The 24316-nt window shown below is 38.2% G+C and overlaps 1 protein-coding gene across 1 annotated transcript in view; it reads right to left on the bottom strand.

Annotated features, from left to right (window-relative positions):
* F9 (coagulation factor IX) overlaps positions 1 to 24037 on the bottom strand; it is a 33014-nt gene extending 8977 nt beyond the window's left edge. The window contains exons 1-6 of the mRNA XM_010388741.2: positions 23930 to 24037; positions 17208 to 17371; positions 16995 to 17019; positions 13192 to 13305; positions 5915 to 6043; positions 3122 to 3324 (exon numbers count right to left, since the gene is read on the bottom strand). Of these exons, the coding sequence (XP_010387043.1) occupies positions 3122 to 3324; positions 5915 to 6043; positions 13192 to 13305; positions 16995 to 17019; positions 17208 to 17371; positions 23930 to 24017 (723 nt within the window). The 5' untranslated portion in view covers positions 24018 to 24037. The remainder of the gene's footprint in view (positions 1 to 3121; positions 3325 to 5914; positions 6044 to 13191; positions 13306 to 16994; positions 17020 to 17207; positions 17372 to 23929) is intronic.
* Between the last annotated feature and the right edge of the window lie 279 nt (positions 24038 to 24316).

Raw genomic sequence — 24316 nt, 5'->3', positions numbered from 1 at the left:
TGAAATAGGGAGTGAACATATGTGCACGTGCATGTGTGCACATGCATGTATGAGTGATCTTGAACATTCCAAATGATCTTAGCTAGGCTTGAGAGCAAAAAGACAACAGGTACAATAACTATAAGTGTGCAGTGAGAAGGTCATGACATGATTTGAAATGATGTGTATCATTTATATCTTCTCCCTCCCAGAACAACCACAACCACCATCTCATAGTCTTTTCTGCTTGAAAAGAAAATAAAGTGTCTGCTTGAGTTACTAAACTTTCTTTCAGGAAAGATCTGCATTGTTAACACATTGGCAAACATCTGGTTTAAAGAGGGTGGGTGAGAAAGAGAAATTATGTGACTAAACTGAGCCTTTATACCCTGTTCCCCTTTTTAGTTCTGATTTAAATGTATTTGCCATTTCATTTCTGGAATGACAAGGAGACAATGCTAAACTCACAAAGCATACCTTCTTTTTTTTTTTTTTTTTTTTTTTTTTAAATCTTGGACTTTTAAAAACGGAAGTTATCTTCTTAGCTAATATATTTTCCGGGGTTCTTGGGTCCCCCACTGTAAGCACTGTTCTATGTCCCACAAAGCCAAGGAAGATAATTGTCATAAAGTAGGATCTTTTTTTGTAACCATGTTATCCATGGAAGTTGGACACATAATGAATGAAAATACATGAGAACGCAAATGACAAAATTAGAGAGAATTAGATACATGGATATTACATACCTCGAAGGCATAATAAGAGTGCTTGCACTCGAGGGATTGTTCCAGGAAAGGTTCATAAAGAAGGTCAATATTACAGAATTGTGAAGAAGAGCAAAGATATGGATGAGTGAAGGAAGGGGTTATGGTGGGTAAGGGAAGCAGCCCTCATAGGATGCATTTAAGTAGAAACAGGAGGTAAAAAGGAACGTACAGTGTCCCATTTATGGGCTATAAGATCAGGTCCAGCAAATACTGTCTTTTTAAAAAGCAAAGGTAAAAGAAAGGGAAAACCTTGCTCGTGATGTTCTGCCACTCTTTGATACCATTCTCCACAATGCTTGTGCAATTATACCTACTGCCCCATCCCCAGGTGTATGTGTAATACCTTACATCCATTATGTTGGAAAATGGCAGGCATTCTCAAGAATCCTGGATAGATACACAGCTAGTCCCAGAAAAATTCCAGTGCTGTTAAAACTGAGGGCATTTACCTGTTTCTGGCTTAAATTGTTACCAGTTTGATCATTGCAGTCTTTAAAGTTATCAGTCTGTGGCTGGGCGCGGTGGCTCAAGCCTGTAATCCCAGCACTTTGGGAGGCCGAGACGGGCGGATCACGAGGTCAGGAGATCGAGACCATCCTGGCTAACATGGTGAAACCCCGTCTCTACTAAAAAATACAAAAAACTAGCCGGGCGAGGTGGTGGGCGCCTGTAGTCCCAGCTACTCGGGAGGCTGAGGCAGGAGAATGGCGCAAACCTGGGAGGCGGAGCTTGCAGTGAGCTGAGATCCCGCCACTGCACTCCAGCCTGGGCGACAGAGCAAAACTCCGTCTCAAAAAAAAAAAAAAAAAAAAAAAAGTTATCAGTCTGTAATGGCAGAGACTCAAACCTCAGTAGAGAAATCCGTGAAATTACTACCAAATCATGACTGTGGCAACTAGGGAGTTTTAAGTTAGACTAAACTATTATAAGTGCTATCCAATAGAAATTTCCGCAGTAATACCATGTTCTATCTCCACTTGCACTTTGCAATACAGTAGTTAGTAGCCGCATGCGACTGTTATGCACTTAAAATTTGGCAGGTGCAATTGAGGAACTGAATTTTTAATTTCACTTAATTGTAGTTAATTTAAATTTAAATAGCCATATGTGGCTAGTGGTTACCTATTGGACAGCACAACTTTATATAAGGACCATCTTGGCTTCCTGCCTGGGGAGGGGGGCCAAAGAGGTAGGTTATTCCTTCTCACAGATGGAATCTCTTAGGCTTTAGCTGTAGGCTAAGTTACAACCCAGATTTTGCTACAAATGTAGCTCGTGGTTGTTAAATGAAAAATGTGCATAGGTAATTCTACATATGTAGGTTGTTTGCAGACCACACTTGGAGAAATGTCTGCAGAGCACACTGGAAGGACTAGGTACAACAAGTCCCTTATTTGGTGTTTTGAACCCTGGCTTCTGTAACAAGTTCATTTCCTTTGGGCCAGTGTTTTTTTGAGATAGGGTCTTACTCTGTCACCCAGGCTGAAGTGCTGTGGTGTGATCACGATTGACTGCAGCCTCGACTTTCCAGGATCAGGTGATTCTCCCACCTCAGCCTCCTGAATAGCTGGGAGCACAGGTGGGAGTCATCACACCTACCTAATTTTTACATTTTTTTTTTTTTTTTTTAAATAGAGATGGAGTTTCGCTATGTTGCCCAGGCTGGTCTCAAACTCCTGGGCTTAAGCGATTCTCCCGTCTCAGTCTCCCAAAGTGCTGGGATTACTGGCATGAGCCACTGCACCTGGCCTAGTTTTCAAACTATAAAGTGCATCAAAATCACCTGTAGTGCTTGTTTGCACACAGATTGCTGGGCCCCACCCCCTAGATATTCTGATTTGGTAGGTCTAGGGTGGGGTAGGAGAATTTGCATTTCCATGTTCCCAGGTGATTCTGATGCTACCACGAGACCTATAGCTGTAGACCAAGACACACTCTCATGCCATTTCGTGGAACCTAGTTCTTGCCTTAATCCTTCCTCCTTGATTCCCTTTCTTTACCCCCTTTTAAATAATCCAATTTTTCTTGGGCTAAAGACTTTCCAACTCTGACCAGTTTTTGCAAGGGCTGAGGCTGAAGTAGTACCCTGGGACCTTTCTTCCAGACTTTCATGTTGTTGACCAGTTGCCTGTCTGGAATCATGCTATGCATTTCCTTAATGCCAAATTCTTCCTGACCTGTATAGTAGCTGATTTGGGCCTCTCTTTCACAAGCTGCTCATCTCTGGAGGCTTTCTCACATTGGTTAGTGCTGAAACTTGCCTAAATACTTCTCACATCCCAATAGGGCTGTCTAGTAAAATAATCTCAGTCTCCCACTTGGCCTGTGTCTTGCCAGCTGAGTTCCAGTTTTGACACACCATCAGTATAAAGTACCTGCCAAGGGAATTGACCTGGTTTGGCATCTTCTCCACCAACAACCCGAGTGAAGTCATTAAATGATTGGGTGCTTTGAGTGATGTTATCCAAAATGGTTTCAGCTTCAGTAGAATTTACATATTCCACATCAGGAAAAACAGTCTCAGCACGGGTGAACTTAGAAGTTTGTGAAACAGAAACTCTTCCACATGGAAATGGCACTAGAAAAACAGAAGAAAAATTAGTAATCTGATATTTCTCATTGGCAAATGGAACATGTATTACAAAAATTGAGATTGAGGCTCATCCTTGTCACTTCTGAGAAGCAGGCCTATCAGTATTTGAAAAAATCTAATCAGTGAATAGAATCTCAAGCTAAAAGGTTGATTGCATTATTTTCATGGACAGTTTTCAAATCCTTCATGAAAAGAACACTTGGCTCTGGAATTCATCATCTTTACGGAAATAGAATAGGTGTTCCAGAATCAAATTTGGTAAGACTTTCACAGAGTCTAATGACTTTCTGTTTAGTTTCTTTACTAAAAAGTCTTACTCCCAGTTGCCATCCCTGAATGGAAGTCTGATGATTGATGCTTTGTAACTTTAACTTTCCAATTTGGTAAATGGGACTTCTGCTGCTTATCATTAAGAAGGGTTCTTTTGCAGACTAAAATGCCTTCTAGATTCCAAGGTGCATTTTACGTATTTTCTGGGGAGAGATCATTGTGATTCAATTACCTGGGTTTCAAATATTAGCCAAAGAGATTGCTAATATAATTATCACAGTCATATTCACCAGGACTTGCCCACCATTTTTCCTTGGGTTCGTTTATTTTCTGAAGAAAAATAATGTATTGATACACTGGGGACTACCAGAATGGGAATTTGTAGTCAAACAAAGTCACTTCAGATTTCATTTTCATTTCTCACTTTCCTTCAAGCCACATTCCTTGTAACAGACATTTCTATAGCAACCAGCAGCGACAAAGTATCCTGAAGACAGCAAGTGGTTGAGAAACCAGGAAATTAGTTCAAAACACTTATGTATAAATGTACACGATCAACAATGGCTACAGAAAAGGGACCATTATCGTTGAAAAGGCAGAAAAGCTTATTTTAAGTTTGGCCTACTTGTTCTGCTAAAGCTAAGGCTATATTCAAATATAACACTTAATAGTTGGAGGTGGTTCTCAATTCTGTTTCTCTTTTATAGCTTAGAAGAGCTTGTAAGGGTTTAGCTACTATGCCATCTGTCTATACTGGAAGTTAGGTTTTTAAGGTTAAAATACACACACAGACACACACCCACACACATATTCATGCTCCTCTCAAGGTAGACTAGCTTTGAGACAGCATATGTGAAGAACCAGGCAGAAGGACAAGTGGGCAGGCCCCGTAAGCCTTAGAGATTCTCCATTTTAGTTGCAGGATATATATTCCTGCCTTCTGGTTTGTTGGGAATAAGCCTCCAAATCTGGCCATAAACTGGCCCCAAAACTGGCCATAAACAAAATCTCTGCAGCACTGTGACATGCTCGTGATGGCCTTGACGCCGTCGCTGGAAGGTTGTGGGTTTACCAGAATGACAGCAAGGAACACCTGGCCCAGCCAGGGCAGAAAACTACTTAAAGGTGTTCTTAAACCACAAACAATAGCATGAGTGATCTGTGCCTTAAAGACATGTTTCTGCTGCAGTTAACTAGCCAGACCCATCTCTTTATTTCGGCCCATCCCTTTATTTCCCATAAGGAATAGTTTTAGTAAGTCTTATGACCAACTTGCTGTCAATAAATATGCGGGTAAATCTCTGTTCGGGGCTCGCAGCTCTGAAGGCTGTGAGACCCCTGATTTCCCACTCCATACTCTGTTTCTGTGTGTGTGTCTTTAATTCCTCTAGTGCCACTGGGTTAGGGTCTCCCCGACCAAGCTGGTCTTGGCACTGGTTCTTTCTTTAGTTTCCTCTGCCTGGTATAGTGCTGAGATAGGTACTGGAACCAGTTACAGAGAAATGGTGCACAATTTAATGTACCAATTTAATAAGATATTAGGCTTTAGAAATGCAAAAGAAATTATATCTCGTTTGCTTCAAAAAAAAAGCCCCTCATTTATCAAATATAATTGACCCTGAAGAGCCTAAATTTTTCAAAAAGTAAAAGTGTCTACTGCTTTCATCTTTAGATAAGAGCTATACGAACATGGAGTGGAGATGCTCTGAATACACTAATCAGCTGTTAAAATGGGGGCATGGTTGATATGACTGGGAAACATTGCTTTGTTCACAGCCATATAGATTGTGCTGACCAGCCTAGCAGAACTTAAAACAGTTCATTGCCAGAATCATTCTGACACCAAGTGTGTAAACTCAGCTTCAGACCCAACAATAAAAAATAACTTTCTCAGAGTAAACTAGCCAGCCCAGATGGAATCATGCTTCAAACTTACCGTCCTTGTACTGGAAGCCTATCACTCAATTATTTGTATATATTTTATGATATAGTATTACTACATTGATTTGACTTGATGAATTACAAATATATATGCAGAAATCACACAAATTAATTGCTTTGTGATATAAATGTTAGAGAAAAAATTGGACAAGTTGGACACAGAAAAGAATTCAGGTTGTAGATGATTACATAGTTTAAAATATGATGCAATCTAGAAAATTAATTGGTCTAATTCAAGCTACTGATCTTTTCTGTGATTTCAAAAGGAAGCAGATTCAAGTAGGAATTAAAATTATGTAGGTTTGTTAAAATGTTGAAGGTTCAGATACAGATTTTCTTTAAAAAATCTTATTTGGATTATGACCTGCTGGTTCACAGGACTTCTGGTTTTCTGCAAGTCGATATCCCTCGGTACAGGAGCAAACCACCTTGTTATCAGCAGTATTTTTACAAAACTGCTTGCATCTGCCATTCTTAATGTTACATGTTACATCTAAAAGAAGCAAAATAGACAGTAACAGCATAATTTAACATGCATTTCTAAAAAGTACATGGAAATATTGACTCATGTGTGGATCAAATATACGTTGGGGGCATTCATGTTGCCCCCAGTGTACATTGGGGAGAGAAATTTTGGAGCCTTGAACTAAGAGTGGAAAGAAAGGTAAAATAAACTTCTCAATAAGGCATAAAAATGGTGGTAGCACTATAATGGACTGGTTTAAAATGAACTGTTTGGATATTCTACTTTCACTAAATCATGGACTACAGGTTTAAAAACCCTATTTATTAATGTATAACATATATTCAAAAAATACACAGAATTTTAGTATAAGTTTTCACAAAGTAAATGAGCCTGTTTAAACACTAAACTGACCAATACATAGCACATTATCAATACCCCAGAAGATGCCCCCTCCCAATCATTCCACCCTTTTTTCTTTTTATAGGTTACTATTACCTGGACTTCTAACACAGTAAACAGTTCTTGCCAGCTCTTGAACTATAAACAGTTCACAATATGTACTCGTCTGCGTCTTTCATTTAACATTTTGTCTATGAGATTAATCCATGTTTTGTATAGCAGTATACATTGCTGTGTAGTATTCCACTGTATTACTATTACAGCTTTTATTTATTCATTCTACTGTTAATGGATATTTGGTTTGTTTCCAGTTTTTGGCTGTTATGTATAATAGTGTAATGAACATTCTTGTATATATCTCTTGGTGACATAACATGCCTTTTTACTGACTTATAATTATGAGTGAAATTACTGGATCAGATGTTCAGATCTAGTAGATACTGCCAAGCAATTTTCTAAAATGATTGTACGAACTTAAGTTCCCACCATCACTGTATGAGGTTCAGTTATTAGGTATCTGTATTGCAGATATCTTGTCTCAGTCTGTGACTGGTCTTTTCAGTCGAAGTAGTGTCTTTTGCTGAACAGGAGTTCTTAGTTTTAATGTAGTCCAGTTTATCAATCTTTTCCTTTATGGTGATCACTTTTTGTATTTTAAGAAACTTTTACTTTCTGCAAGTTATGAATATAGAATGTTATTGTTTTATACTTCATGCCATATGAATATCTAATTGACCTATCACTTTTTATTGAAAAGCAGCAATTCCCTTCTCTGCTGCACTGGCACCTCTATCATAAATCAAGCCTCTGTATAAGTACAGGTGTGCTTCTCAGCACTCTATTGTATTTCACTCATCTATTTGTCTATCCTTGTGTCAGTAGCACACTGTCTTAATAAATGTAACTTGATAATAAGTCTTGACATCTAGTAGTATAAGTAGTACAAGTTTATTCTTCCTCAAAACTGTCTTGGCTATACTTGGGTCTTTGCATTTCTGTATGCATTTTAGAATTAGCTTATGAATCCTGCCCGACCTCCCCCCACCAAAAAAAGCCTGCTGGGCACTTTGGTATTGCATTGAATCCATTAGTAAATATTTGATATGTTTACTATATTGTATCCTTTAATTGATGAACATTGCCTATTCATTCATTTATTTAGGTTTGCCTTAATTTTTCTCAATAGTGTCTCATTTTTTATGTAGAGTTCTTGCACATCTTTCTCACATTTATTACTAAGCATCTAATTTTTAATGCCATTATAAAATCATTTTGGAATCATTGCTGGTATATAGACATGCAATTGATATTTGTATGTTGACTCTGTATCCAGTAACCTTTCTATACTTATTTGTTTATTTTAATTGTTTAGATGCTTTGGGTTTTCTATATGTACAAGCATTTTTTCTGAAAGTTACAGTTTTACTATTTTTTTTAGTGAACACAAAAAGCAACAGCAATTCCATAATCTCATGTAGATACTGCCTTTCTGAATTGAAGTGTAATTTCTATTGCTTAGTTATTCTAGAAATTGCTTGGCGTCCCGAGCTAGACTGTTTAACCGGTTACCTATAAAAGTAAAACCTGGAAGTCTTTAGAAATTACAGTGTTAGAATAGCAGACATGGAGTCAACCTAAATGCCCATCAATGGCAGACTGGATAAAGAAAATGTGGTTCATATATACCATGGAATACTATGCAGCCATAGAAAAGAACGAGATTATGTGTTTTGTGGGAATATGAATGGACCTGGAGGCTATCATCCTTAGCAAACTAGCATAGGAACAAAAATCAAATACTCCATGTTCTCACTTGTAAGTGGGAGCTAAGTGATAAGAACTTACAAACACAAAGAAGGAAACAACAGATACTGGGGTCTACTTGACAGGTGAGAGTGGGATGAGGGAGAGGAGCAGAAAAGATCACTGTTGGGTACTGAGCTTAATATCTGCGTCATGTAATAATATGTACAACAAACCCCTGTGACACATGTTTATCTATGTAACCTTCACATGTACCCCTAAACCTAAAATAAAACATTTTTGAAAAAAGAAATTATAGCGTTAGGAAGTCCATTAGGGCCAAAAAGCAACTTGAAGCTGCCTGAGGTGGTTACATATCAAACATAAGAGAATGAAATAGGGTCCTGTACGGTAACTGAAGACCAAAGACCAATATGTCATTAGTGCTAAGCATTCCAGTGGTCCACATTTTCTTTACTCTCCTATGCAATTCCCCTTATTAATAAAAAATATATCTTGTCTTTTGAAATGATTTTCCTCTTGGATTCTATTTTGTCTGATATTAAGATTGCTTTCCTAGTTTCTTTTTGTTAGTTTTTACCTGATAGTTCTTTTCACATCCCTTCATTTTAGCCTTCCAGTGTAATTTTAGTTTAGGTATCACTTTTCTTAACAGTATACAATTAAAGTTTTAACTCCAAACTGAAAGCTGTCATTATTAATAGATTAGTTTAACCCCAATTCACAATAATTGTGTGTCCTGATATATTTGGCTTATTCCTGCCATCTTGTTTTGTATTTTCTAATTACTGTGCTTTCCCTTTGTTTCTCCTATGCAATACCAATAACAGGAAGTAGCATGTTTCAGGACTTGTTAGCTTAGACCTGCTGAATTAAGAAAAATGGGCTCTGCTCTTGAGCCTATTTCTGTTTCTAGAGCAGCACAGGAATATAAACAATGTAAGACACCTTTCCCCTTATGTACATGTTTGACAACAGTAAAACTTTCAATAGAAATCCTCCGTGGTCAGTGCAATCATATGGAAAGTTTGAAAATGAGTGACTGCATTAGATACCTCCTATGCACCACCCTCATTCTTCTCAGCTTCACCTGTGTCTTTTTCCAGCATGGTGGTGATTAGCTCTGGGTGGATTTCAACCGACCTCCTATGGCTGTATCCTTGAATTGCCTTGGCTCACAGCTGCACTGGGTGTCTTTTGCCTTGAAGCTTCCCTGTTAATGCTGAGGCATGGATGCCATATGACCCTTTCGGTACCCAAGCATATCCAACTAAGAAATGTGAGGGAGTTAATTCCCCATAAGTCGAACTTCTAACCAATGAGAGACGGATACAAATTCTTTCACCTCTTCTTCCCACTGAGGTGGAGTAACCTGAGACCAATTTGACTTATTGGAGACAGTCCCAGGAAGTTAAGCAATCAATTGCAGTTAGATACGAGTAGTTTGATAACTCATCCTCTTATTGGCTTTCTTTTCCTTTCTGCCTCACTCTTCAGTTCCTTTCTCTTGCCCCCTGGGATTGCACATGTTATAAGCTTGTGACTTTTTTTTTCTGGGGGAACACAGGCTAACAGAGTGACTGTATGGTTTTGGAGAATATGAATTTTTGAGCGACGAATCTAAACTTTTAAACTCTATTTTACATACGCTAGCATCGCCAAATGTAATAATTAGCTTAGTCCTTACTGATACTTCAGGAAATAAAGGGAGGCAAATCAACTGTTGCCAGTGGGGGACAAAGGAACCAGCTTCAGCTTTAACCTTTGCTACCAATAATCCACTAAGGGCATGATCCAAAAAGACGGCACTTGGTCCAATTAATTAATTAATTAATTAATTGATTTAAAGGCCTTTCTCCTTACTAACAGTGGTAATATCCCTGGATCTTTTTTTGTTACCAGCTATCGTTTTGTTGCTACGAAGCAATGCTAAAGTGTTCAGCCAAATCAAACATTACCTGTAGAAAGTGTTCCGTCAATATGAGATTGTGATAAATTATGAAAGGTGCAGCTCGGTTTGTCCAGGGCATGCACAATGGGAATGAATAAACTCCGTGTTTTCTCGATTGTGATTCTGTGTCATTGGCCAAGAAGTAACCAGAACTCTGTATCATTATCCATATTTGTCATTGCCCTTTAGGGCCCAGTACGTTGCTGCTGCCGTTGATCTTTGGCTTGTTTTGTGCAGGAGGTGGGAAATATTGCTTCCTAATCAGCAATCTTTTGCCCTCAGCTAAAAGGCTGAAGATTCCAGAAATAAAATAATGGCACAAGGAATTCCAGGGGAGAGTTCCATAGAGCAGGGCCTAAGGAACAGTTAGAATGGGACTCATTTATCAATTACTGAGCATTTATATGTCAGGTACTGTGGTAGGTATGGACTCTCTCTGGTCCTGAAGGGAGTCTCAGTGCCTAGAATATCTTTTGAAGAACATCTCAAAGCATCTGTTTTTCTCCCTCCATGTTAACACAAACACTTTCTAATTCTCTTCATGCCTACTACAAATGTTAGTATGTTCTGCTTTATTTTATTCTGCCTTTATATTTCCTGATATATCCACTGGTATGACAACCAAAGCTTGGACAAAAGATGTTTTATTTAACAAGTTTACCACAAAATATGCTGTGCTTCAGCTAAACTCAACATAGTTCCTTTTTTCACTCCTCAGAAATATGTAGTAAATAAGACAGTAGTGTCTGTGACATGCTGGAAAATTGAAAAAAGTGTTTACATGCTTGTGATGTTTTTCTTTCCATTCTGCTTTATTCTGGGAAAATGCCTCTGTTACTCTTTAGAAGAGACAGGAATGACCAAATTCTTACAGACCTTCATTTATCTGAGAGATATTTGGATTTGATGTACAGCTGGGAACATCAAACAGAGGTCTTTTTTCTAACCTAAGGGACCCAATAGCCAATTAATATTCTTTAACTAGAAAGCATGCCCTGAATGTTTACACCTCTCTCTCTCTCTCGCAGTGAAGGGCCTGATGAACAAGGGAAAAAGATAACAAAAAAAACTTATTGATGAAAATCTCCTTTCCTTTTTTCAAGACCACATATGACAAAAGACTTGGGGCCGAGATGCCCCCATAAACTCTGCTATCTAGTAGCTGTTGAAATTAGTCTTTAATTGGAAGCAACAAACTGAAATGGTAATTTGTTTATGCTTTTGCTGTTGCTTTCCTCTATTGTCTGAGATAAAGAACAATTTGTGGGAATTCTCATTTTGTTTGTGAGCTAACTGCGCTGGAAATATTTTTCTAAAACTTGATCAGATTGGTGGATCAGATCAATATACCTTAGAGGCCAGGAGTGATGATGGCTGCAGTACAGCTGCACAGCCCTGACCAAACCAAAATGTGGGAACATGAGAGTATCCAAGTTGTGTCAGTTGTAGACTTAGCATTTTTGCTGTGTGGAACATAGCCACACATGTAGTAAACTCTGTTGTAAAAGTTTTGTGCTTCTATTTACATTCCTCAGGGTTATTCCCTTCCTCCTTTTAAAGCATCTTTATTTTTAAACTAGGTAAAGATATTTATGTTTTCAATTATAGTTTACCACAATGTGCCCTTCAGTTGTAACTGAGACTAATTGAGTTACTCATTCCCTCAGCTCCAACGGTTATGTTATTTAAGCTGATAATGAGTAACTACTCCAAGGATTTCTAGAGGTTTCCACAATAGCAAGATCAAATTTATCCAGGTAAATCTGAATTTCAAATTATAACCTTTCGGATGAAAGTAGCACTTCAGAGATGTTGAATCAATCAACACACTCTCAAGAAAGGTAACCCAGGCATTAGTTTGTCCCTACAATGGAAACCTAAGGGAATGGGAGTCCAAGCCAGGTGTGCAAGTTCATTCAGTCTTTTCTTTCTTTTCAAATGTCTTTGCCCTGTCACCTTTTCCTTTTCTTACCTTCTAAGAAATTTTCGAGCCCAAAGGAAGATGGTCAATGAATTTCTTTTTAGTACTGAAAGGATTTCTGAACAACATTACAGGTGACTTTTTTCCTATCTCAATAGGACAAGTGTAGCTGCTACATTTCATTTCATTTCATGCCTTTTTCATCTATCAGGTGGATTGCTATAATGCCTTAATAGAGTCCTGCTAATTTTCTACTCTTTATCCTTAGTCATGTAGCCTGTGGTGTTGAATTCTTCCTTAGGATTGCATCTCTATTCTTCTGGAGTATCAGAGTAGAAAGTGAATTCCTCATTAGCACTGTGTGCATTTCACAATCACAGTACCCGTAATATTGCATCTGGAGGTAATAAACAAGTGGGTAAAGGACACTGGAGTTTACTGCTGCAATTACTGAAACCTCGGAAAATGAAACAGTCTAGGCTTTGAGAAGAAAAGGTACACAAGGATTCTAAGGTTGCTATGTAACACTTTTGATGTAATCAATATAGTCAAATTCAGGAATGAGCTTTGAATTTTGTCAATAAATTTAGCATATGAAGTGGTTTGTACATGTGGAGAATTCCTATTATATGGGATAATTGGCCAGTCATACTCCAGTTCTGCACTTAATTGACTTTCACTACCTACGTTGATAGCAATTTAGTCATGATTTCAATTTTCTGGGTTCAGTTTTCTCTGAGTTTTAAATCTAGTAGTTAGAAGCATGGGTTTTGGTCACACTGAAGTTTAAGTCCTGTCTAAACCATTTATGCCTCTGTAACTTTTGGCTGTTGGAGTTGCAGTTTTCTCATCTGCATAGAATGGGGATAATGATAACACTAACCACATATAATTGTATTAAGGATTAATAAGTGAGTGGAACAACATTATCACTTAATATTAGTTACCAAATATTGTTACTGATTTTAATATAGCTTCTCCAACTCATATCCTGAAAACCATAACTACAAATGAAATGTTTATGAGCGTTGAAAGTACGTTTTTAAGAAAAATTATGATACACGAATATTGCATTTTCCAGTTTCAACTTGTTTCAGAGGGAAACTTTGAACCATGAGTAGTCAAAAAATAGTTACTTACCTAATTCACAGTTCTTTCCTTCAAATCCAAATGGACACCAACATTCATAGGAATTAATGCCATCCTTGCAACTGCCACCATTTAAACATGGATTGGACTCACACTGATCTCCATCTTTGAGATAGGTTAAGAAATTGAATTGGCACATAAACTGCTTAGAATGCCCAGTCCTCCCCTGTAGATACCCATTGGGATGGGAGTCTGATTTTAGGGTCAGAGCAAAACTACTGACCTGGAAGCCAGCTGCCTATAGGCATATGATGCTCCTGTCTTCCTGAGTTTCTAAAAGCCACCCAAACAAAGATCCTTAGGCTGACACTGTCCTAGGAAAGTGCCCTGAGGAAGGCATGTACATAGTTTATGCAATGCAAGGGAAGATGGAGAAGGACGTTTTTGTATAGAAATGTACTATATCAGAACAGGGTGAGGATTTTCAATCTTTCCTTATAGAATGATGGCAGAGTTAATTCCAAGTCAAATTTAATTGCTTCAACAAATATTATCTCTATGTCACACAAGGCTCTATTGCAGGCCTTGTAGAGCAAACTGAGCTAGATAATATATGGTGTTTCCACTTTAGGAACTGACAGCCTAGGCATGGAGCCAATGAATCTGCTTTCTTGTATTGTCACTTAACTTTGATGTATCATATGCAGTAATGGTTCAAGACAATAGAAAAGATGCCAGAAGCATCTGTTACTGCTTAAAGGTAGTCTGTGTTCTGTAAATTAGGTTTCAAATGGTCTAGGTAATGTGAGAGACAGCATTCGATACACAGAATTTGAAAAGATTCCACAGTGTGCTTTATTGATGTATGCATTGGTTATGTTTTCATTCTGCCTTTCTTGAAGTTTCTACATTTACTGTGTACTTGAAAGTCTTTGAAGACACTGATGGTAAGAAAACAGGAGGAAGGAATAGGCGAAAGGAGAAAAGTCAGGATGAGAAGGGAACCTTTAAGTCTGGTTTCTTAGTGCTCTGCCTTAATCCACACTTCTAAAGGAGCTTCGGGAAAGAATGATGAATAGAACCAGAAGGGAGGTGGTAGGCACTTTGAACTAGAAAAATATCCCTGAAGAAAAAAATGGGAGCTTGATCTCTAAGACTCAATATATGAGAAACAAAGGAGTAAGAGATAAAGATAACAATAAGAATCAAAGAATGAGGGAAAAGGGGGAAACTGAGAAATTTCTACTTATCAGTCATATTTTAGAGCAAATCTCCTTGATATGTGGTGTGTAGATTCCTGCCTGTTCTCCCTCTTCTCTGTCAGAAGTGTGTATCCAGGTTCTGTTGACTAAGAGACTAATATCCCTTTATCATAAATAGTCCCTCCCTGGAAAATTTGCTTGCTGTAAAAATTAGACCTTGTCCCCTTTGCCCCTAGATCTGATATGCTTTTGCACAGATACTCCAATTTGTTCCAATTCTATGAAAACAAAATCTGTTATCTGGTTTATTATTATTGATGTTCAGAACTGGCCTAAAAATGAGCTACATTTGCCCGTTATATTATAGACCAACAAATGTGAATTATTCAGGATGTTTTACTGAAAGGGTCTGGGCTTTCAGCCAGCTACACAGGAACTCATTTTCCGAGACATGTCGTTAAAATGAGTGTCATTTTATCCCACATTTGGTTCTCCTTTGGGTTCTTGTCTGTGTGTACTTTGGGTTCAGGCAAAGCCATAGACAGTTGGGGTCAAATACAACAAGAGACAAGACCTTACCAAGTGAGAGATTCCTGTTTAAGACTACCAGGTTCCTGTTTAATGAGTAACTGCATTTAGATTTGAAGTCCATGAGGTGTAATAGTGAAAACAAGGGGTTGAGCAGTAGAGAATTTGGCTTCTCTTCTGGACTTCATGACTTTCCAACTAGGTGACCTTTGGCAGTTCTTTTAACTTCCCTAAGCTTCAATTTACTCTCCTGTAAAATGGAGTTAATAATGCTTTGGTCACAAGGATGGTGTGAGGGTTAAATGTGATAGGCCTTTTGTAAACTGGAAAGTCCTTGACAGATGCTAGTAATGTGGTTCTACAATCATTCTTCTTCAACCAGGCTCTTTATGTGGTGAGTTGATTGTACAGAATAGCACAGTAGTGAGGAGCCTGGGTTTCTACTATGTGCGAGAAGAAACATGGGCTAATTTTATAGTGGTTAGGAATCTCAACTGCAAGCGAAAAGAGGCAGGGAGTTTGTTTCTTTTTTGTTCTTGTTTTTGTTGTTCTATTTTTTGGTTGACGAAGCAGTAGTGAAAGAATAATGCCCTCCATGTTTTCCAGATAGCTATACTTGTGGTATAGCAAACAGCATACCTATGTGACCCAAAAGGCAAGGGCCCAACTTTAAAATACAATCCTGGGGGTGAGGAGTGAGCAATGAAGGGGATTGTAGGAGTTTAATAGTCAGGAATTTTTTGGTGGGGAAAATAGTCATGGATTTACTTTTAGAAATAAATCATGTGATTCAAAGTTCTAAATTCTGCAGGAATGGAGATTACAAAGACCTATTTGGACTAACTTTAGGGGGCACCTCAGTAGAAGTTGGCATGGTAGTATTCATTTCTAAGATCAAGAATAGTTAGATAAAACAATGTAACAGAGTCAACTATTTTTCTCTCATGATTTAAAAACAAAAGTGGAGGAATTATGAGTTACCAGAGTAAAAGAGTGTCCAGTAGTGTCTCCAGAACATAAACTGTAGGAAATAGAATTGAATTTCCAATTGATGGAAGTTGGTGAATTTGATATCTGGATTAATTTCTTTTTATTTATGCAGATAGTCCTAGGGAAGTCAATCTTTGAAACTCACCCTCCCTCAAAATCCTACTGCTGAATTTTAAGTTATTGTAGTTTTAAAATTAGTTGTCATTAAAGTTTTGAGTTTTCCTTCTTTTGGTCAATTCGTTTGATAAATATTTACTGAGTACTTCTTTTCCAGATACTGTTCTAGGTGCTAGGAATATATCAATAAACAAAACAATTGAATATCCCTGCCAACATGAAACTTGCATTTTGGTGGAGTAGGAAAAAATAAATGATAAATAGTATGAATAAGAAATTATATGATACATTAGATGGTGAAAAGCTCTGTTAAAAAATAAAGTGGGGTACCGTACAGGTGTCTAGAGTGGTAAGGCTACTGGGGCAGGTTGAAGTATTAATAGATGGTGAAGGTAGGCCTCATTAAGATGGTAACATTTGGGCAAAGACCTGAAGGAGGTGAGGGAGCCAGCCCACAAGAAGTTGGGAACAGCCAGATAAGAGAAACAGCCAGATAAAGCCTCTAAAGTGGGAGCATTCCTAGAGTGTGCAAGAAGTGGCAGGAAGGTCAGGGTGGCTGGAGCCCAGTGTGTGAGGAGAGAAGTAGCAGAGGAGGCAAAAAGGGTAATGGGGAGGGTGGGGAAGGACAATCATGGAGGGGTTTGGAGGCCATGATAATGAGGAGGACTTTGAAGCTATAAACATTTAAGTCAATCAGCATTCTCTGATTTTACTGAGGAATGCAAACTTTCATCAGGTCCTAAGACACAATCATTTCAGTCTCTTCCTTCCACCTTCCTGGGGTGGAACAATGTTCTTTGTGAAGACATAGGGAGGATTAAACTTATTTACCAGCAATAGTTCCCACACTGGCATAACCCTGTAGTATATCACCATTCAATTTGGGTTAGAGGGTTGGACTGATCTTTCTGGGTCCTTTTGACAAAGTTTAATATATTGTCTATTTATGCAGAGAAAAAACCCACATAATTCTCAAATGTTTCATATACTAGCTAGAGGATAAAATGAATTGCTTACCAACATACTGCTTCCAAAATTCAGTCTATAAAGAATAAAAGAAGACAAATTAATGGTAATATTGAAAGTCTTTTGATATTGATTCCCTATCTTTTATAACATTTATAATACGTAAATATATATGGATGCTTTAAAATTTTAAAGAGAAGTGTCTTTTTAAAGATTTTCTATTCTATGCTCTGCATCTGAAGGGTATTATGTGGAAATACTCACTGTTTTTTCAGTGTTTTCAAAAACTTCTCGTGCTTCTTCAAAATTACACTTTTCTTCCATACATTCTCTCTCAAGGTTCCCTCGAACAAACTCTTCCAATTTACCTGAATTATACCTCTTTGGCCGATTCAGAATTTTGTTGGCATTTTCATGATCAAGAAAAACTGAAATGTAAAAGAATAATTCTTTAGTGTTAGCAAAAAAGAAAACATCATGAAAATTTTACATCTCTTAAGAAAGACTTTGTTTTTAATACAAATAATCCCAAAGCCAATTTCTCTTTAGGGCATAGAGCCAAAATCTGTGATGTTCCCACAGTACTGTATACACATGGAGATTTAGGAATTAAAATTCAATTTTACTTTTAGTCAGGAGAGCTCCAGTAATAAAAGGTCAGATTTCTAATCGTATTTGAATTTACTTTGGATGAAAAAGAAAGTTCTCAAATGAGCAGTTAACTTCACACTTTGTCATCACTTGAAAATAGCTCATTGCGGATCCTTGCAAAGTGATCCATCACCCTGGCTGGGCTGTTTTCAGAATATGGTTGCCCAAATGACTTTGAACAAATGTCTCCTGAAGAACAGAAGCCTAATTATGGTCCAGCTGCAAATGTGACCCCAATGTCTGTCACTAGATGTTAAAGAAAAACCACTGCATTAATTTGATAAAGCAATTTCAGATCAACAGCACTGTTGGTTGACAAGTGTTATAGGAATTGCAGTGATCTGAACATCTCTCCAGAATTCAGGATGTGGTTTTTTTAAGCTACATCTACCTAGTCTGTAGAGACACTCCTGAACTCTGGAGGACTGATGTCTCTATCTGAATTATCTTTCTCCTTCCCTCCCTCCTTCCTCTCTCCTCTCTCTTTCTCTCTCTCTCTGTATATGTGTGTGTATATATATATATACACACACATATATATATCATATCTCATATATATATGATAATCATTTGTTGCATAATGACATTTGGTCAATGATGACATTATATGACAGTGGTCCCATAAGGTTATAATAGGAATTGCAGTGATCTGAACATCTCTCTAGAATTCAGGGTGTGTTTTTTTAAGCTACATCTACCTAGTCTGTAGAGACACTCCTGAACCCTTTAGGATTGATGTCTCTATCTGAATTATCTTTCTCCTTCCCTCCCTCCTTCCTCTCTCCTCTGTCTCTCTTTCTCTCTCTCTCTCTCTGTATATGTATGTGTGTGTGTATATATATACACACACGTGTGTACATGTGTATATATACAGGTATACGTGTACATATACATGTATACATATATACACACATATATATCATATATATGATAATCATTTGTTGCATAATGACATAAATATATATACATGTATACATGTATATATACACATATATATCATATATATCATATATATATGATAATCATTTGTTGCATAATGACATTTGGTCAATGACGACATTATATGACAGTGGTCCCATAAGGTTATTATACTGTATTTTCACTGTGCCTTTTCTATGTTTAGATCCACAAATACCACTGTTGCCATTGCCTACAGTGTTCAGTACAGTCACATTCTGTACAGGTTTGCATCCTAGGAGCCTAGGAGCAATAGGCCACATAAATATAACCTGGGTATGTAGTACGCTATACCATTTAGGTTTAGGCAAGTACACTCTATTATGTTCGCACAATGATGAAATTGCTTAATGACACATTTCTCAGAATATATCCTCATTGTTAAGGAATGCATGGCTGTATACACACATGTGTTTGTGTGTTTTCATGTGTATACATATATGTGTGTGTATGTATAAAATTAATAACAGGGACTCAAGAAGTTGCTGGAGTTGTTCCTTTCTTCAAGGGTCTAGCAATATATCTGATGCCATCTCAAGAGGACCAAGGGCTTATAAGATGAACTTTCCAGGGTATTTGGGACTACTTCCTGATTAACTCCAAAAAGGAAGAGAAAGGAAAGTAAAAAGGAAAGGAAAGCAACGGAGATGAACTAAACTTTCTTCCCTTATTTTCATTGCAGCTGTTCACTCTATGGAGTGTTCTAGTCCCTTGACATCCCTGCTTTTCCCTGCTCTTCAAGTTCCTTTTGGGCTCACTTTTTGTCTTTGGATTTAGCCTAGACTTTTTCTCTTCAACTTTTTTTTTTTTTTTTTTTTTTTTGAGACAGAGTCTTGCTCTGTCGCCCAGGCTGGAGTGCAGTGGTGCGATCTCAGCTCACTGCAACCTCCATCTCCCAGATTCAAGCTATTCTCCTGCCTCAGCCTCCCGAGTAGCTGGGATTACAGGTGCCCGCCACCATGCCCAGCTAATTTTTGTATTTTCAGTAGAGACAGGGTTTCACCATTTCACTATGTTGGCCAGGCTGGTGTCAAACTCCTGACCTCAAGTGATCTGCCTGCCTGGGCCTCTCAAAGTGCAGGGATTACAGGTGTGAGCCACCAGGCCAGGCCTCTCTTCATCTCTTCATTTGCCAAATTTCTCAGTTTCCTTCACTTCTTTGCAATGCTGTGCCTATCCTGCAATCCTAGACCCTAAATCTGAGCAGCCATCTGCCTTCACCCTTCTCTTCCCAGACAGCCGAGGACTATGAAGGAAAAAATCACCAAACTGCAGATGAATGCCACCAGATATTGATGCCCCACAGCCTCCACCCACCTCTCTGCTCAGCAACTCATTTATTTGGCCCTGGACACTCCTAAATAGCATCCATACCTGCATCCATTTACAGTCGTTCCTCAGTATCCATGGAAAATTGGTGGCAAGACCCCCTGCAAATATCAAGATCTGTGGGTGCTCATGTCTCTGATATAAAAATGGCTTACTATTTGCATATAATCTAAACACATCCTCCTTTATACTTTAAATCATCTCTAGATTTCTCATAATAGCTAATACAATGTAAATGCTATGTAAATAGTTGTTATGCTGTATTGTTTAGGGAATAATGAAAGATAAAAAAGTCTGTACACGTTCAGTAGAGATGCAACCATCCATTTTTTTTCTTGAATATTTTTGATCTGCAATTAGTTGAATCTGTGGCTATGGAACTCACAGGAAGAACTGACTGTACAGTGAGGTTGAGTGAAAAAACAGACTTTAAAATCAGATCAGGCAGAAATAGGTTTGAATCAAGTATCTGCCTCCTCTAGACCTGTGACCTTGGACAAGTCACGTAAGCTCTGAACCTTAACTTTGTCAAATGTAAAATAGGTTTAACAGTAGTATAATAAGAATATCTACCTCACAGGTGTTGACAGGATCAGTGAGACAATATGCTGGTTATCTCTTTTTCTCCCTACTCCTTTCATGTTGGCCCTACTTTCTTCCATTTTAAATGTCTTAATTCTCTTTAGCTCTTTAATAACTTTTGTGTAGCTCTTTTCCTTCCTTAATCACATTTATATAATGAAATGACTATTGTCACGATCCGAAATGACCTAAAGAATAATTTTGAGTTTGTGTATTTACTGGCTGCTCTAAATAATTTCTAATTGTTGATCTCTCCCTTTTTAGGAAACTCTTTTTATAATAATCACTCTATTCCGGTTCCCCTCTTTGCTGTAACTCCTGTTATCCATCCAGCACTTGAATTGATTAACTCCTGTTCCTCTCCGTGGCCCTTAGAAGTCCAAGGTTCTCCCAGGCTCCAGCCTCAGCTTTTTCCTTTTTCACTTTATACGTACTTGCCAGCGCTGGGACAAGAGTGAACTAAACAAGGCATGTAGGGCACAATATTTAAGAGGTCCTCACTTCTCGGGGTGTACAAGTATATTTATGCCCTACAGGCCTTGCTTACCACACCCTAGTCCGGCCCTGACCCTGTTAACAAAATTTACTGAGCATATAACCACTACTGCCAGGCACTGTACTAGGCATCACAGTATCCATGCTCACTCTCTAGATGCCCACACACATGGCTGTAACTACTGTTTACAGAACACTGAGTTCCAAATACTCATCTATAGTCAGATATGTCTCCTGAATTTCAGATTATCTTTCCAACTCCCTAACTGATTATCATAATGTAGCCAGTAATAGCTGATGTATATGTAATGCTTCTGCTGTGTTGGACATTGTGCTCAGTAACTTTGCATCCATTATCTCACTTCATCCTCACAAAAGTCCCACGAGATAGGCACTATCATCTTATTTTTATAAATGAAGAAAACTGAGATTCATAGAGGCTAAGGGCTTTGCCCAAGGAAACATACTAAAACATCAGACCCAGGATTCAGACTCTGGTAGTCAGACTAAAGAGCCAGTTCTCCTAGACATTATGCTATGGCCCATAATCACATCAAACACAAAATGCCCAAGACTCTAGCCACTTCCCCTCCCATACCCAGATGGTTAAGTCATACCACTTCTACTTCCTTAATATCATTTAAACTCCCCTCTTTTCTTGTACAGGTACTGTTCAGGTTCCAGCCTTTATGTCTCCCGTAGATAATTGCAATAGTCTCAAGACTGCTCTCTCCTAGTCTGGGTACGGCCTCCCTCCCCAGCTATCATTTCATTAGAGTGTTGCCAGACTGGGCATCCTAAATCAGCCATCAGTCGTACTCCTTATGTTTATACTTTGGTACCTCCATATTGCATTTTATTGCCCAGTCTCCTTAGGTTAACGCCTTCATTATCTGATGACCAGCTCTGCCTAGTTTACCTGCCTCACTTGTCATACTCCATATGGAACCATACAAAACTCCTGAAATACCTCACGTTCTTGCAGATCTGAGTCTTTGTACGAGTGATCCTCTTTGCATAAAATGCCCTCATATCAGACATTTAAAGAGACAGAACACCTCATCTCTTTAGACCCAGATGAAAATATTTTCTATCAAGTGTGTCCCCATTTAATATGTTCTTTTCTCTATGATCCCTTGGTAACTGGTGCACATTTTATCACATTATATTGAAACTTCTCACCTGGCCTCATGGTGCTTTAGATCAAAGAGGGAGTCTTGTTTGTCCCCATACCCCTAATACCCTGACACAGTACCTGGCACCGTAGTTGTAACTCAGAAATATCTGAATGAATGAAGGATATCTTTGATGCATACACTTTACAAAACTAAACTGGTTTTACAGAACTGTTTTAATTTCAAAATTCCAAACTGTTGCAATAATACCTAAAGGCAGCAGCCATGAAAATGCAGCATCTCAGCAAATCACTCACAGAAACTCCTTTTAGAAGCCAATGAGAGTTTTAATAGCAGAAGAGAGGGCTGCATTAATACTGTCCATCCTTAGAAAAATTCCCCTGGCCCCCTCCTCAAGGGCTTCTTATCTCTGGCTACAATGGCTGCAGAATCACATTCCCTTTCTCCTTAATATTGTCTGGGGATCATATATTTAACTTCCCTTCAGGTTTATCTCTAGTCATTATTTCCCTTGCTCCAAAAGCCTGGTTCATCTTTATTCTTATGTATCCTTTCCCCAGCATCTGAAGTCTTCAAGGGGGCGGAAGCCCTCTACCTTGATCATCTCACCACTTCTATAGAAGAAAGGGTTTGGATCCTTTGTCCTCCCAGATGTCACACTAATGAGATATGTCTAATGACCTTGCTTTATGTCCTGCTTTGTGAGTTTTCCAACAAATTTTCTTTATCCCTTGACTTTACTCACTTTGCTAGTTTAACCTCTGTATTTTTTTAATCATTATTTCAGCATTTCAGTCTGATTTCACAGCTGACATCATGTCTGGAGTGGGAACCACAGGGCCAGTCAGCTTTCTGGGGGTGCTTAGGGTTGGCACCCCTGATCTTGGGACTGTCAACTACTAGATTTGATTCTAGAAGGTTGACAAGTAAGTGTGATAAATGCTTCCTGTGAGAACATGCTGTTTGTCCAAATGGGATAATTTCTTCCCCATATGCCTTCCTCTGGGGAATATATAAGTCACCGCAGTTGTGAAAAAACAAAGTGATATATGTTGCATTAGCTAACTTCCTACTCTTCATGTCAATTCTTAGACTTGCTTTTCTCCCCTAGGGAACTCAACTGAGTATTGTGTTTCCCCAAATATCAACTCCAAGATGTTTTACATAGAGACAAAATGATTTTTTCCTAATCCATAAAAAGTTTTGGTGATAACTAACAGCTTGCTAATGAAAGGTTAATCTTTATGCTTTAACTAAAACTTTAAATTGAAGATATATAATTTACAAAATTAGAGACATACCTCATTACATACTTCTAAAACCTTGAAATGTCATGTATCTTAAAATCAGACTTTTTGTGTAAATAAGACCATTGTGCTTTTGTTTCCTATTTTGATTTCAAAGTGGTAAGTCCAAACAAAAAATAATGTGGTTAATTTTTTCACTGTATTCTGCTATTTCTTTGTTTTCCCACTTTAGTTTTTTTAAACCAAGGAGATGAATGTTTTCTAACAGGAATTACATGACCAAATCATAAACTGAACAGTGTTTGTTAAACATAAATGCATCATAAGCATTGTCGATCTGTTTAGTTTTAAAAATGAAGAAGAAGTCTACGGCCATACCACCCTGAACGCGCCCGATCTCGTCGTCTAAAAATGAAGAAGAAAACCTAGCTAACAAAGAACCAGTACTTACCAACCTGCATGCTGGCTGCTAGACTCTTCAATATTGCTGTCAAATCATGTAATCAAAATTTAGTGAAGAAGACAGCATCAGATATTTCTATATCTAAAAGGCAAGCATACTCAATGTATTTTAAAAAAGGAAACAAACCTGTACATTCAGCACTGAGTAGATATCCTAAAAGGCAGATGGTGATGAGGCCTGGTGATTCTGCCATGATCATGTTCACACGCTGCATAACCTTTGCTAGCTGATTGTGCAAGTGGTAAGGTCGATTAGTTGTACCAAAGTACAAGCTGAGCTGTATTTACTTCTGGGAAATAATGTCCATCTCCCTCAATGGGTCTTTGGACTATTTCCAGTGGCCTCTTGGGACAAGTGAAGAGAATGGGCAGTGGTCATTATCAAATTTCGCCTCTGACTTTGTGGGCTTCTGCCACTGTGGCTGATTTGAGGCTGAAACAGGAAGTGACACATCTTCAGAATGGAGATAGGCATAGTGGCTACATTTACTGGGGCATCACATTTCATCAGTGG

Source organism: Rhinopithecus roxellana, chromosome 7 (genome assembly GCF_007565055.1).
Source record: "Rhinopithecus roxellana isolate Shanxi Qingling chromosome 7, ASM756505v1, whole genome shotgun sequence".
In the NCBI taxonomy this organism is placed as follows: Eukaryota; Metazoa; Chordata; class Mammalia; order Primates; family Cercopithecidae; genus Rhinopithecus; species Rhinopithecus roxellana.
This window is presented reverse-complemented; position numbering and strand designations above follow the sequence as displayed.